This window comes from Trichomycterus rosablanca, chromosome 2, assembly GCF_030014385.1.
Source record: "Trichomycterus rosablanca isolate fTriRos1 chromosome 2, fTriRos1.hap1, whole genome shotgun sequence".
Classification (NCBI taxonomy): domain Eukaryota; kingdom Metazoa; phylum Chordata; class Actinopteri; order Siluriformes; family Trichomycteridae; genus Trichomycterus; species Trichomycterus rosablanca.
The window spans coordinates 62,775,761-62,791,563 of NC_085989.1; the positions used below are offsets into that span (position 1 = coordinate 62,775,761).

At 25.0% G+C, this 15,803-nt stretch overlaps 1 protein-coding gene across 1 annotated transcript in view; it reads left to right on the forward strand.

The window, feature by feature from the left end:
* Window positions 1-15,803, forward strand: part of LOC134303311 (zinc finger protein 420-like) — a gene marked incomplete at its 5' end in the record, with an annotated part of 44,510 nt that overhangs the window by 12,951 nt on the left and 15,756 nt on the right. Inside the window, one exon of the mRNA XM_062988677.1 lies at window positions 7,728-8,516. Within this exon, the coding sequence (XP_062844747.1) occupies window positions 7,728-8,516 (789 nt within the window). The remainder of the gene's footprint in view (window positions 1-7,727; window positions 8,517-15,803) is intronic.

Here is a 15,803-nt window from a genome sequence, read left to right on the forward strand (position 1 = left end):
AATGTTATAAATGTAGTTTATTATTTATAACGTTATAAATGTAGTTTAATATTTATAACGTTATAAATGTAGTTTATTATTTATAACGTTATAAATGTAGTTTATTATTTATAACGTTATAAATGTATTTGATTATTTATAATGTTATAAATGTATTTGATTATTTATAATGTTATAAATGTATTTGATTATTTATAATGTTATAAATGTGGTTTATTATTTATAATGTTATAAATGTATTTTATTATTTATAATGTTATAAATGTATTTATTATTTATAATGTTATAAATGTATTTTATTATTTATAATATTATAAATGTAGTTTATTATTTATAATGTTATAAATGTATTTTATTATTTATAATGTTATAAATGTAGTTTATTATTTATAATGTTATAAATGTATTTTATTATTTATAATGTTATAAATATATTTATTATTTATAATGTTATAAATGTATTTTATTATTTATAATGTTATAAATGTATTTTATTATTTATAATGTTATAAATGTATTTTATTATTTATAATGTTATAAATAGTTTATTATTTATAATGTTATAAATGTATTTTATTATTTATAATGTTATAAATGTATTTTATTATTTATAATGTTATAAATGTATTTTATTATTTATAATGTTATAAATAGTTTATTATTTATAATGTTATAAATGTATTTTATTATTTATAATGTTATAAATGTATTTTATTATTTATAATGTTATAAATGTATTTTATTATTTATAATGTTATGAATGTATTTTATTATTTATAATGTTATAAATGTAGTTTAATTATTTATAATGTTATAAATGTAGTTTATTATTTATAATGTTATAAATGTATTTGATTATTTATAATGTTATAAATGTGGTTTATTATTTATAATGTTATAAATGTATTTTATTATTTATAATGTTATAAATGTATTTATTATTTATAATGTTATAAATGTATTTTATTATTTATAATGTTATAAATGTATTTTATTATTTATAATGTTATAAATGTATTTTATTATTTATAATGTTATAAATGTATTTTATTATTTATAATGTTATAAATGTAGTTTATTATTTATAACGTTATAAATGTAGTTTAATATTTATAACGTTATAAATGTAGTTTATTATTTATAACGTTATAAATGTAGTTTATTATTTATAACGTTATAAATGTATTTGATTATTTATAATGTTATAAATGTATTTGATTATTTATAATGTTATAAATGTATTTGATTATTTATAATGTTATAAATGTGGTTTATTATTTATAATGTTATAAATGTATTTTATTATTTATAATGTTATAAATGTATTTATTATTTATAATGTTATAAATGTATTTTATTATTTATAATATTATAAATGTAGTTTATTATTTATAATGTTATAAATGTAGTTTATTATTTATAACGTTATAAATGTAGTTTAATATTTATAACGTTATAAATGTAGTTTATTATTTATAATGTTATAAATGTATTTTATTATTTATAATGTTATAAATGTATTTGATTATTTATAATGTTATAAATGTGGTTTATTATTTATAATGTTATAAATGTATTTTATTATTTATAATGTTATAAATGTATTTATTATTTATAATGTTATAAATGTATTTTATTATTTATAATATTATAAATGTAGTTTATTATTTATAATGTTATAAATGTATTTTATTATTTATAATGTTATAAATGTAGTTTATTATTTATAATGTTATAAATGTAGTTTATTATTTATAATGTTATAAATGTATTTGATTATTTATAATGTTATAAATGTGGTTTATTATTTATAATGTTATAAATGTATTTTATTATTTATAATGTTATAAATATATTTATTATTTATAATGTTATAAATGTATTTTATTATTTATAATGTTATAAATGTATTTTATTATTTATAATGTTATAAATGTATTTTATTATTTATAATGTTATAAATAGTTTATTATTTATAATGTTATAAATGTATTTTATTATTTATAATGTTATAAATGTATTTTATTATTTATAATGTTATAAATGTATTTTATTATTTATAATGTTATGAATGTATTTTATTATTTATAATGTTATAAATGTAGTTTAATTATTTATAATGTTATAAATGTAGTTTATTATTTATAATGTTATAAATGTATTTGATTATTTATAATGTTATAAATGTGGTTTATTATTTATAATGTTATAAATGTATTTTATTATTTATAATGTTATAAATGTATTTATTATTTATAATGTTATAAATGTATTTTATTATTTATAATGTTATAAATGTATTTTATTATTTATAATGTTATAAATGTATTTTATTATTTATAATGTTATAAATGTATTTTATTATTTATAATGTTATAAATGTAGTTTATTATTTATAACGTTATAAATGTAGTTTAATATTTATAACGTTATAAATGTAGTTTATTATTTATAACGTTATAAATGTAGTTTATTATTTATAACGTTATAAATGTATTTGATTATTTATAATGTTATAAATGTATTTGATTATTTATAATGTTATAAATGTATTTGATTATTTATAATGTTATAAATGTGGTTTATTATTTATAATGTTATAAATGTATTTTATTATTTATAATGTTATAAATGTATTTATTATTTATAATGTTATAAATGTATTTTATTATTTATAATATTATAAATGTAGTTTATTATTTATAATGTTATAAATGTATTTTATTATTTATAATGTTATAAATGTAGTTTATTATTTACAATGTTATAAATGTAGTTTATTATTTATAATGTTATAAATGTATTTGATTATTTATAATGTTATAAATGTGGTTTATTATTTATAATGTTATAAATGTATTTTATTATTTATAATGTTATAAATGTATTTTATTATTTATAATGTTATAAATGTATTTATTATTTATAATGTTATAAATGTATTTTATTATTTATAATGTTATAAATGTAGTTTATTATTTATAATGTTATAAATGTATTTTATTATTTATAATGTTATAAATATATTTATTATTTATAATGTTATAAATGTATTTTATTATTTATAATGTTATAAATGTATTTTATTATTTATAATGTTATAAATGTATTTTATTATTTATAATGTTATAAATAGTTTATTATTTATAATGTTATAAATGTATTTCATTATTTATAATGTTATAAATGTATTTTATTATTTATAATGTTATAAATGTATTTTATTATTTATAATGTTATGAATGTATTTTATTATTTATAATGTTATAAATGTATTTGATTATTTATAATGTTATAAATGTATTTGATTATTTATAATGTTATAAATGTGGTTTATTATTTATAATGTTATAAATGTATTTTATTATTTATAATGTTATAAATGTATTTATTATTTATAATGTTATAAATGTATTTTATTATTTATAATGTTATAAATGTAGTTTATTATTTATAATGTTATAAATGTGTGTTATTATTTATAATGTTATAAATGTATTTTATTATTTATAATGTTATAAATGTGTTTTATTATTTATAATGTTATAAATGTATTTTATTATTTATAATGTTATAAATGTAGTTTATTATTTATAATGTTATAAATGTATTTTATTATTTATAATGTTATAAATGTAGTTTATTATTTATAATGTTATAAATGTAGTTTATTATTTATAATGTTATAAATGTATTTGATTATTTATAATGTTATAAATGTGGTTTATTATTTATAATGTTATAAATGTATTTTATTATTTATAATGTTATAAATATATTTATTATTTATAATGTTATAAATGTATTTTATTATTTATAATGTTATAAATGTATTTTATTATTTATAATGTTATAAATGTATTTTATTATTTATAATGTTATAAATAGTTTATTATTTATAATGTTATAAATGTATTTTATTATTTATAATGTTATAAATGTATTTTATTATTTATAATGTTATAAATGTATTTTATTATTTATAATGTTATGAATGTATTTTATTATTTATAATGTTATAAATGTATTTTATTATTTATAATGTTATAAATGTGTTTTATTATTTATAATGTTATAAATGTATTTTATTATTTATAATGTTATAAATGTATTTTATTATTTATAATGTTATAAATGTATTTTATTATTTATAATGTTATAAATGTTGTTTAATATTTATAATGTTATAAATGTATTTGATTATTTATAATGTTATAAATGTGTTTTATTATTTATAATGTTATAAATGTGTTTTATTATTTATAATGTTATAAATGTATTTTATTATTTATAATGTTATAAATGTATTTTATTATTTATAATGTTATAAATGTATTTTATTATTTATAATGTTATAAATGTATTTTATTATTTATAATGTTATATATGTATTTTATTATTTATAATGTTATAAATGTATTTTATTATTTATAATGTCATAAATGTATTTTATTATTTATGATGTTATAAATGTATTTTATTATTTATGTTATAAATGTATTTATTATTGATAATGTTATAAATGTATTTTATTATTTATAATGTTATAAATGTATTTTATTATTTATAATGTTATAAATGTATTTTATTATTTATAATGTTATAAATGTATTTTATTATTTATAATGTTATAAATGTATTTTATTATTTATGATGTTATAAATGTATTTTATTATTTATAATGTTATAAATGTATGTTATTATTTATAATGTTATAAATGTATTTTTTTATTTATAATGTTATAAATGTATGTTATTATTTATAATGTTATAAATGTATGTTATTATTTATAATGTCATAAATGTAGTTTATTATTTATAATGTTATAAATGTATTTTATTATTTATAATGTTATAAATGTATTTTATTATTTATAATGTTATAAATGTAGTTTATTATTTATAATGTTATAAATGTATTTTATTATTTATAATGTTATAAATGTATTTTATTATTTATAATGTTATAAATGTATTTTATTATTTATAATGTTATAAATGTATTTTATTATTTATGATGTTATAAATGTATTTTATTATTTATAATGTTATAAATGTATTTATTATTTATAATGTTATAAATGTATTTTATTATTTATAATGTTATAAATGTATTTTATTATTTATAATGTTATAAATGTATTTTATTATTTATAATGTTATAAATGTAGTTTATTATTTATAATGTTATAAATGTAGTTTATCATTTATAATGTTATAAATGTATTTGATTATTTATAATGTTATAAATGTGGTTTATTATTTATAATGTTATAAATGTATTTTATTATTTATAATGTTATAAATGTATTTATTATTTATAATGTTATAAATGTATTTTATTATTTATAATATTATAAATGTAGTTTATTATTTATAATGTTATAAATGTATTTTATTATTTATAATGTTATAAATGTAGTTTATTATTTACAATGTTATAAATGTAGTTTATTATTTATAATGTTATAAATGTATTTGATTATTTATAATGTTATAAATGTGGTTTATTATTTATAATGTTATAAATGTATTTTATTATTTATAATGTTATAAATGTATTTTATTATTTATAATGTTATAAATGTATTTATTATTTATAATGTTATAAATGTATTTTATTATTTATAATGTTATAAATGTAGTTTATTATTTATAATGTTATAAATGTATTTTATTATTTATAATGTTATAAATATATTTATTATTTATAATGTTATAAATGTGGTTTATTATTTATAATGTTATAAATGTATTTTATTATTTATAATGTTATAAATGTATTTATTATTTATAATGTTATAAATGTATTTTATTATTTATAATGTTATAAATGTAGTTTATTATTTATAATGTTATAAATGTGTGTTATTATTTATAATGTTATAAATGTATTTTATTATTTATAATGTTATAAATGTGTTTTATTATTTATAATGTTATAAATGTATTTTATTATTTATAATGTTATAAATGTAGTTTATTATTTATAATGTTATAAATGTATTTTATTATTTATAATGTTATAAATGTAGTTTATTATTTATAATGTTATAAATGTAGTTTATTATTTATAATGTTATAAATGTATTTGATTATTTATAATGTTATAAATGTGGTTTATTATTTATAATGTTATAAATGTATTTTATTATTTATAATGTTATAAATATATTTATTATTTATAATGTTATAAATGTATTTTATTATTTATAATGTTATAAATGTATTTTATTATTTATAATGTTATAAATGTATTTTATTATTTATAATGTTATAAATAGTTTATTATTTATAATGTTATAAATGTATTTTATTATTTATAATGTTATAAATGTATTTTATTATTTATAATGTTATAAATGTATTTTATTATTTATAATGTTATGAATGTATTTTATTATTTATAATGTTATAAATGTATTTTATTATTTATAATGTTATAAATGTGTTTTATTATTTATAATGTTATAAATGTATTTTATTATTTATAATGTTATAAATGTATTTTATTATTTATAATGTTATAAATGTATTTTATTATTTATAATGTTATAAATGTTGTTTAATATTTATAATGTTATAAATGTATTTGATTATTTATAATGTTATAAATGTGTTTTATTATTTATAATGTTATAAATGTGTTTTATTATTTATAATGTTATAAATGTATTTTATTATTTATAATGTTATAAATGTATTTTATTATTTATAATGTTATAAATGTATTTTATTATTTATAATGTTATAAATGTATTTTATTATTTATAATGTTATATATGTATTTTATTATTTATAATGTTATAAATGTATTTTATTATTTATAATGTCATAAATGTATTTTATTATTTATGATGTTATAAATGTATTTTATTATTTATGTTATAAATGTATTTATTATTGATAATGTTATAAATGTATTTTATTATTTATAATGTTATAAATGTATTTTATTATTTATAATGTTATAAATGTATTTTATTATTTATAATGTTATAAATGTATTTTATTATTTATAATGTTATAAATGTATTTTATTATTTATGATGTTATAAATGTATTTTATTATTTATAATGTTATAAATGTATGTTATTATTTATAATGTTATAAATGTATTTTTTTATTTATAATGTTATAAATGTATGTTATTATTTATAATGTTATAAATGTATGTTATTATTTATAATGTCATAAATGTAGTTTATTATTTATAATGTTATAAATGTATTTTATTATTTATAATGTTATAAATGTATTTTATTATTTATAATGTTATAAATGTAGTTTATTATTTATAATGTTATAAATGTATTTTATTATTTATAATGTTATAAATGTATTTTATTATTTATAATGTTATAAATGTATTTTATTATTTATAATGTTATAAATGTATTTTATTATTTATGATGTTATAAATGTATTTTATTATTTATAATGTTATAAATGTATTTATTATTTATAATGTTATAAATGTATTTTATTATTTATAATGTTATAAATGTATTTTATTATTTATAATGTTATAAATGTATTTTATTATTTATAATGTTATAAATGTAGTTTATTATTTATAATGTTATAAATGTAGTTTATCATTTATAATGTTATAAATGTATTTTATTATTTATAATGTTATAAATGTATTTTATTATTTATAATGTTATAAATGTAGTTTATTATTTATAATGTTATAAATGTATTTGATTATTTTCTGCTTCAGAACTGAACAAGGATTTCTCCTGCTCCTCGTGTCCACGTTGCTCTACAACCCAAAATCACCTCCACAATCACATCAAGAGCTGCAACCATAATAAATATGATGCGCTGGTGAAGATTAAGACTGAACATGAGGATCTGACGCCCACCAGAAGCTCCAGTAATCAGCAAACGTCCTCTGGTACTGTCAGCATTAACACCTCTCTCAGTCCCACACAGGAAGAAGGAAACGTCTGCTCACACTGTGGGAAGAGCTTTAAGTACCAGAGTGAACTCAAGAGACACCAGCGCATTCACACCGGAGAGAAACCGTATCAGTGCTCACAGTGTGGGAAGAGTTATAATCAAGAGAATCATCTCAAAGAACACCAGCGCATTCACACTGGAGAAAAACCGTATCAGTGCTTGGAGTGTGGAAAAAGTTTTAATCAACAGAGAAATCTCAGAAGACACCAGCGCATTCACACTGGAGAGAAACAATATCAGTGCTCACAGTGTGGGAAGAGTTTTAATCAACAGAGTCATCTCAGAAGACATCAGCGCATTCACACTGGAGAGAAACCGTATCAGTGTTTACAGTGTGGACTGAGTTTTAATGATCAGAGTCATCTCAAAGTACACCAGCGCATTCACACTGGAGAGAAACCGTATCAGTGCTCACAGTGTGGGAAGAGTTTTAATCATCAGAGTAATCTCAAAAAACACCAGCGCATTCACACTGGAGAGAAACCGTATCAGTGCTCACAGTGTGGGAAGAGTTTTAATCAACAGAGTGAGCTCAGAAGACACCAGCGCATTCACAGCTGAGAGAAACTATATCAGTGTCAAAAAATCACCAGTGTGGGGCAATGCCTTTCCAGCTCACGAGTTTGAATCTCAGCTCTGCTATCAGCTAGCGAGGCGCCTATACAGAAAATAATCGGCTTGTCCGGGGAGGGAGGGTCGAAGTTCGCTTAATTGCTGCACTCATGGTCTCTTCTGGCTGGTTGATGGTGCCTGTACAGATATGGGGGATGATGGGGGTCGGTGAGTGACTCTCGGTGTGTGATACAGATCCACATATGAACTCGTCTTGTACCTGTGAAAGAAAACGATCAGGTAGAATGTAGAACGTTTTGTGATCACGATGATTTTTTATCATGTTGTTTTTATATTAAAGTTACATCAGTAATGCTGCGGGTGTAGAGAGGATTAATAAAATTAATAAATGGTTATTTAATGATACATCGTATTGTATAATAGAAAATGATTTGCTGTTATTAGTATCACTTCTCTATAAATGTGGTAAAATTTGAGCCATAAATAATAATAAAATCACAAATCTCACTCAGTCTTACACATTGGGACCAAATTCCCTGAGCACTAAGTATTGAAATCTAAATATTTTAACACCCTAGAGCCAAAATAATATTAAGAGAGGTATATATACAGTGTATCACAAAAGTGAGTACACCCCTCACATTTCTGCAAATATTTTATTATATCTTTTCATGGGACAACACTATAGAAATAAAACTTGGATATAACTTAGAGTAGTCAGTGTACAACTTGTATAGCAGTGTAGATTTACTGTCTTCTGAAAATAACTCAACACACAGCCATTAATGTCTAAATAGCTGCAACATAAGTGAGTACACCCCACAGTGAACATGTCCAAATTGTGCCCAAAGTGTCAATATTTTGTGTGACCACCATTATTATCCAGCACTGCCTTAACCCTCCTGGGCATGGAATTCACCAGAGCTGCACAGGTTGCTACTGGAATCCTCTTCCACTCCTCCATGATGACATCACGGAGCTGGTGGATGTTAGACACCTTGAACTCCTCCACCTTCCACTTGAGGATGCGCCACAGATGCTCAATTGGGTTTAGTCCATCACCTTTACCTTCAGCTTCCTCAGCAAGGCAGTTGTCATCTTGGAGGTTGTGTTTGGGGTCGTTATCCTGTTGGAAAACTGCCATGAGGCCCAGTTTTCGAAGGGAGGGGATCATGCTCTGTTTCAGAATGTCACAGTACATGTTGGAATTCATGTTTCCCTCAATGAACTGCAGCTCCCCAGTGCCAGCAACACTCATGCAGCCCAAGACCATGATGCTACCACCACCATGCTTGACTGTAGGCAAGATACAGTTGTCTTGGTACTTCTCACCAGGGCGCCGCCACACATGCTGGACACCATCTGAGCCAAACAAGTTTATCTTGCTCTCGTCAGACCACAGGGCATTCCAGTAATCCATGTTCTTGGACTGCTTGTCTTCAGCAAACTGTTTGCGGGCTTTCTTGTGCCTCAGCTTCCTTCTGGAATGACGACCACGCAGACCGAGTTGATGCAGTGTGCGGCGTATGGTCTGAGCACTGACAGGCTGACCTCCCACGTCTTCAACCTCTGCAGCAATGCTGGCAGCACTCATGTGTCTATTTTTTAAAGCCAACCTCTGGATATGACGCCGAACACGTGGACTCGACTTCTTTGGTCGACCCTGGCGAAGCCTGTTCCGAGTGGAACCTGTCCTGGAAAACCGCTGTATGACCTTGGCCACCATGCTGTAGCTCAGTTTCAGGGTGTTAGCAATCTTCTTATAGCCCAGGCCATCTTTGTGGAGAGCAACAATTCTATTTCTCACATCCTCAGAGAGTTCTTTGCCATGAGGTGCCATGTTGAATATCCAGTGGCCAGTATGAGAGAATTGTCCCCAAAACACCAAATTTAACAGCCCTGCTCCCCATTTACACCTGGGACCTTGACACATGACACCAGGGAGGGACAACGACACATTTGGGCACAATTTGGACATGTTCACTGTGGGGTGTACTCACTTATGTTGCCAGCCATTTAGACATTAATGGCTGTGTGTTGAGTTATTTTCAGAAGACAGTAAATCTACACTGCTATACAAGTTGTACACTGACTACTCTAAGTTATATCCAAGTTTTATTTCTATAGTGTTGTCCCATGAAAAGATATAATAAAATATTTGCAGAAATGTGAGGGGTGTACTCACTTTTGTGATACACTGTACATCCAAAAACACTGCCTTTGTCAAGCCAATAGAAACATTTGCTCACAAACTTTTACCTCTCTAGTTATGAGATTCAACATACTCTTTTATGTATTAGTAGTAGTAGTAGTCGTAGTAATAGTAGTATGTTAACAACCTAGCCATTATGGGTGCACGTGTCCCAGGGCAGGGTAAAAAGTGCAACATAAGATTTACACATCTGATGGGTCCAGGTTAACAATGTTAGTGTATGTTGGGAGAATGTTGGTGAAGATAATAGAGGTGATAAGGAGGTGTTAAGTAGATACAGGGTTAAGAACAGAAAGAAGGAAGGGCAGATGGTGGTAGATTTAGCAAAAAGGATTGACATTTCTGTAGTGAGCACAGAATGGAGAGAAAGTGACTGCAGCAATAAAGAGAATGAAGAGTGGAAAGGCAGATGGCTCACAAGACGAGGCGTGGAAATGTTTAGGAAAAGATGACAGTGGAGTTTTTAACTAGATTGTCTAACGAAGAAGAAGAAGTGTAATGGATTTTATTTTTAAGAACAAGTGTAATGTGCAGAGCTGCAATAAATACAGAAACATAAAATCAATCAGCCGCAGCATGTAAATCTGTAAACTAAAAATACAACAGCGCATTTACAATAGAGAAAACCATATCAGTGCTTACAGTGTGGAGATAGTAAAACATCAAGTTGTGGATATATAAGTGCCATTATGTAGAGGTTACATCTATCATATGTACAAAACATGGAATTATGGGACATAATCAGTACAGGGAGTTTAGCTTGAAGACAATTATTAAGTAATATCTAAATTTAACTGAAATAATTCTAAAACAGGGTCGGAGTATTCTGGAATCAATTATGAAACCAGTAGGTGATATATAATAAGGTCCACCTTTTAAATCGATCGTATCTGTGTCCACGCCAGCAGGACCCTTTAATGTTGTCTTTAAGTTCTTGCTTAGTAATGAGAGAGTCTAGAGGATCCTGGTGGTTTTTAACAGCTCGTTCCAGTTCCTCTAACTTACTAATAATTTGATTTTGTTCAGAGTTTGAATCTAATTCTACAGTGATTGGAAATGGGTTGTCCAGATATCCCCATCCTGAATGGCCAATTCTTCCTGTTCTCTATGTTTTAATTAATTCCAAATGTCCCAGAATTGATGTGTGTTAATTGATTGTTCAGTAATTGTTAGTTGTTTTTGGGTGTACTGAGCTTTTTGGTTCTGAGTGTTTATATTGTTTGAGGGTTTCACAGTAACAAACTCAGATGATCAGATTGTAAAAGGTATCAGAAAGAAAGAACAGAGTTAGAGAAGCATGTTGGAGAACTAAACATGACATTAGAGAAACTGCTTGGAAGAACGTCTAGGACTGACTGTAGTCCTCTCTAAAGCTAGCTGAGAGATGCAGGACTAATGGAGGTTTATTACTGCTAAGCTGCTGTTCAACTCCAGTCCAGTTGGTGGCGCTGGTGCGTCTTAAGTTGTTCTGCCAACCGCCATTAAACATCATCAGAAGAACAAGAAGCTGCTGGCAGTGTTGCCAACTTCCCAGCTAACACAGAACGTTCCCGCAACGTTAGATTTTGGTTCCCCTATGGTTATTTTTAGGGAACCATCCCATAACGTATTGGGAACGTTCTATTTTCGTTAAAAAAAATCAGCGCTGTTCCCGGAACGTTCCGGGAGCTATGAAACCTCTCATGGTTTTATGAAAACTAACAGAGAACGTTATCTAAAAGTTGCCTTAAGGTTTTCTTTCTTATGTGTTTAAAGTAACGTTCCAGTAACGTTCCTGGAAGGTTTTCTTATGAACTTTAAAGTTTTTTAGTAGGAACTTACCAAAAAAAAAGCCTTTTGCTTGAGACAGTCCATGTAGATCAACCTTTACTTACAAGTACCAACAATAAAACTATGAAACCTAACGTTCTCTCATGGTTTTATGAGAACTGACAGAGAACGTTAGGTAAAGCTTGTATACGGTTTTATTTCTTATGTGTATAAAGTAACGTTCCAGTAACGTTCCCGGAAGGTTTTCTCATGATCCAGTGAGAGAAATTAGCTCTATATATACATATAGCAATCAGAACTCTCCATTCCCAGCTAGCACAATCATCTGAGTGTCAGAATCGACCAGAATCAGTGTAGCCAGATCCGGCCCAGTTGTTACCACAGCTGGGTTTGGCTGGTGCTCGTAGAAACGCGTCCGGCTGTGGACCAGCGTCCAGTCTCTGATTCAGCGCCGGCAGAACAGCGTCACCATAGCAACAGTGCGACGCGAGCTGTTGAAAAACATTTAATCTTAACAACTTTTTACTTAGTAAAATGTAAGCAGAAAGTCTATTAATGAGTTCTGGATTAAGATAGAGAGTAATTTGGAATGTAAACTGTTAGGTAATGTTATCTAGTGAGTTTCAGGTTAACTGGTGGTCTGAACTGAAACACTTCAGGTAACGTCCCAGATAGCAAATTGGATATGGCCCGAATCTGGGCCACGTCCGGCACTTACTTGCGGCCCACATACCACATGGAATGATGGCATAGATGCGGTTGCCAGAACTCGGCCGTTTTACAGCCATAAAAGGGCCACATCTCAGCAGGGCCAGAAATGACCCACAACTCAACCACATGTAAAACAACTGGGCTGTTACCATGCCATATGTGGCCCAGATCCAAATTTTACTGATGCCCCTCTCCCAATCCCATTAATCATCACACCCTGTGATTTAATAATCATCACTTAATCATGTTTTCCATCAATATAACAATACAACAAACATTTAAATGTCTAACCCTAGAGTCAAAATAACTTACTATGTTTATTTTATTCATTTTAGAAAATGAACTATCTAGTCAAATAAACGTACAATTCCTCACTATTTTAACACACACTTTAAACTTCAGCTATATTCACATAACTTATTGTCTAAAGTTAACAGTGCTTATGTTCGTCATTTCTAGACTTGACTAATAAATGTTTCCCAGTTTCTTTAAACTTTATAATGAATCAACTTACAACTTCTGTTTATAAATAACATTTATTTAAACAACAAATATTTCATAAGTTTTCACCTTGGCTCTTGGTACATCTTTTAAAAACAGCAATGTGTACCCAAAATAAAAACAGTAGTATTCTTCCTTGACCATTTCCACTTCATGAAAGGGATCTTCAGAACTCTGCAGAGAGAAAAAACAAGAATGCTAAATTATGTTCTCAAAAATTTATGTGAATAAAATTATTATCTGGATAGGGAGATGTTTAGCTCTCTTCATTCATCCCTACATAGCTCAATTAAACCCAATTACAACTTTAAAAAGAAAACCAAATTCTTTAACGCTCAGCAGATCAACACAGTGTAAAAACACACATTATTACAAGTCATTCTTTACTTTTGAAAGTGGATGGCTAACGAATTAGCTAGCTAACAATCTTTACCACTATTAGCTTACCCGAGCACGCATGCAGACGTTTCGTTTAAAAGCAAACCAAAGTTTATTTCACCACAGTTAACATTCCGTTATTCTCATTACAGCACAAACCAACACAACCATTATTTAAAATATCTGCCATGGACCCAAGTGGTGTAGTAGCTCACTGTTAACCTCATGTTAAGCGTTCATGGCCTCGGTAAACATAACGAAATGAGTAAATCCGTCAGTTCTGTCACATTTAATGGTCGACGTACACAATTTCACTTTTTATCACACAGGTTTTAAACTTTGATAAACTCACCTGCTTCCCGCCATTGATGCTTTCAGTAGTAAACGCTCCAACTTGCCAAACTCCACTCGGTGTATCAATCCGCCTCAAACTGTAGTCCAGAGTCAGGTGTGTCCCTCCGCCGCTAAATGTAGTCCACTATCGTATAACGTGTGTTATTCTTGTTTTTATCAGTATTAATATTAATGGCTTTTCGTCTGTGAAAAAAATTGGTTAGCCCCATGCTCCCATAGTTTAAACGTTTTAAAAAATATTATTGTTCTGTCTAAGTCAAAAATGGTCCCACCTATAGGAATCGCCCACTCTTTCCCCACCTTTTGTTTAACTGATAACTTACAGACATGAGTTAAATGAACATTGACAACATAGAAAAACTCACAAGTAGTCAAGACAACCGATTATTTTACGTTAGATTTTCTGAAAACTTAATAACCTGAGTTCAAAATCCAAAACTTGTCGTGACAATTTGAGTTGAAAAGAAGAAATGAGTTCACATAACTTATTGAGGCTGAAATGTTTTACAGTGTATCTTATTATTCTTAGTTACAGTAGTAGTAGTATTAATTTTCATTAATTTTGCAAATGTTGTCGTTTTTGTTTTATTTATTTGCAAATTAATGCATTTGAATGCTTTAGAAAGTAAGACATTACCATTTTTAATATAAGAGCCAGTATTACTGGCTCACTTAGTTTGCCAGTGGTGCCATGTCTTTGCCAGATGTGGCCCAGATGTGTTTTGGGACATGTGGGCCATATAAGCATTTCCTATATGTGGGCCACTTTTGGCTCATATGCTGTTTGCCGATGCCGGCAGTGAGCCGGCAGTGCTGTAACGTTGCCAGAAGTGGCCCACATCCGTATGCTATCTGGGGTTAGCTAAAAGGCTAACAGTTTCTAGCATTAGACAACAGCTGCTAAATAATTGAAGCTCACTGAATACTGTGGATAACGTTAACTTAAAAGCTACAATAAGCAACAAGAACAACAACAACAATAATACCATCTCTGACTACATCCACAAGGTGGACCAACAAAGCAGGTGTGTATAATTTAAGAGTGGACAGTGAGTGGACACGGTATTTGAAAACTCCAGCAGCGATGCTGTGTCTGATCCAGTCATATAAGCACAACACACACTAACACACCACCACCACGTCAGTGTCACTGAAGTGCTGAGAATGATCCACCACCTAAATAATACCTGCTCTGAGGTGGTCATGTGGAGGTCCTGGCTATTGAAGAATAAGGTAAAAGGGGGCTAACAAAGTATGCAGAGTAACTGATGGACGACAGTGGAACTGTAGAGCTACAAAGTGCTTCTATAGATAGATAACTTTATTAATCCCATA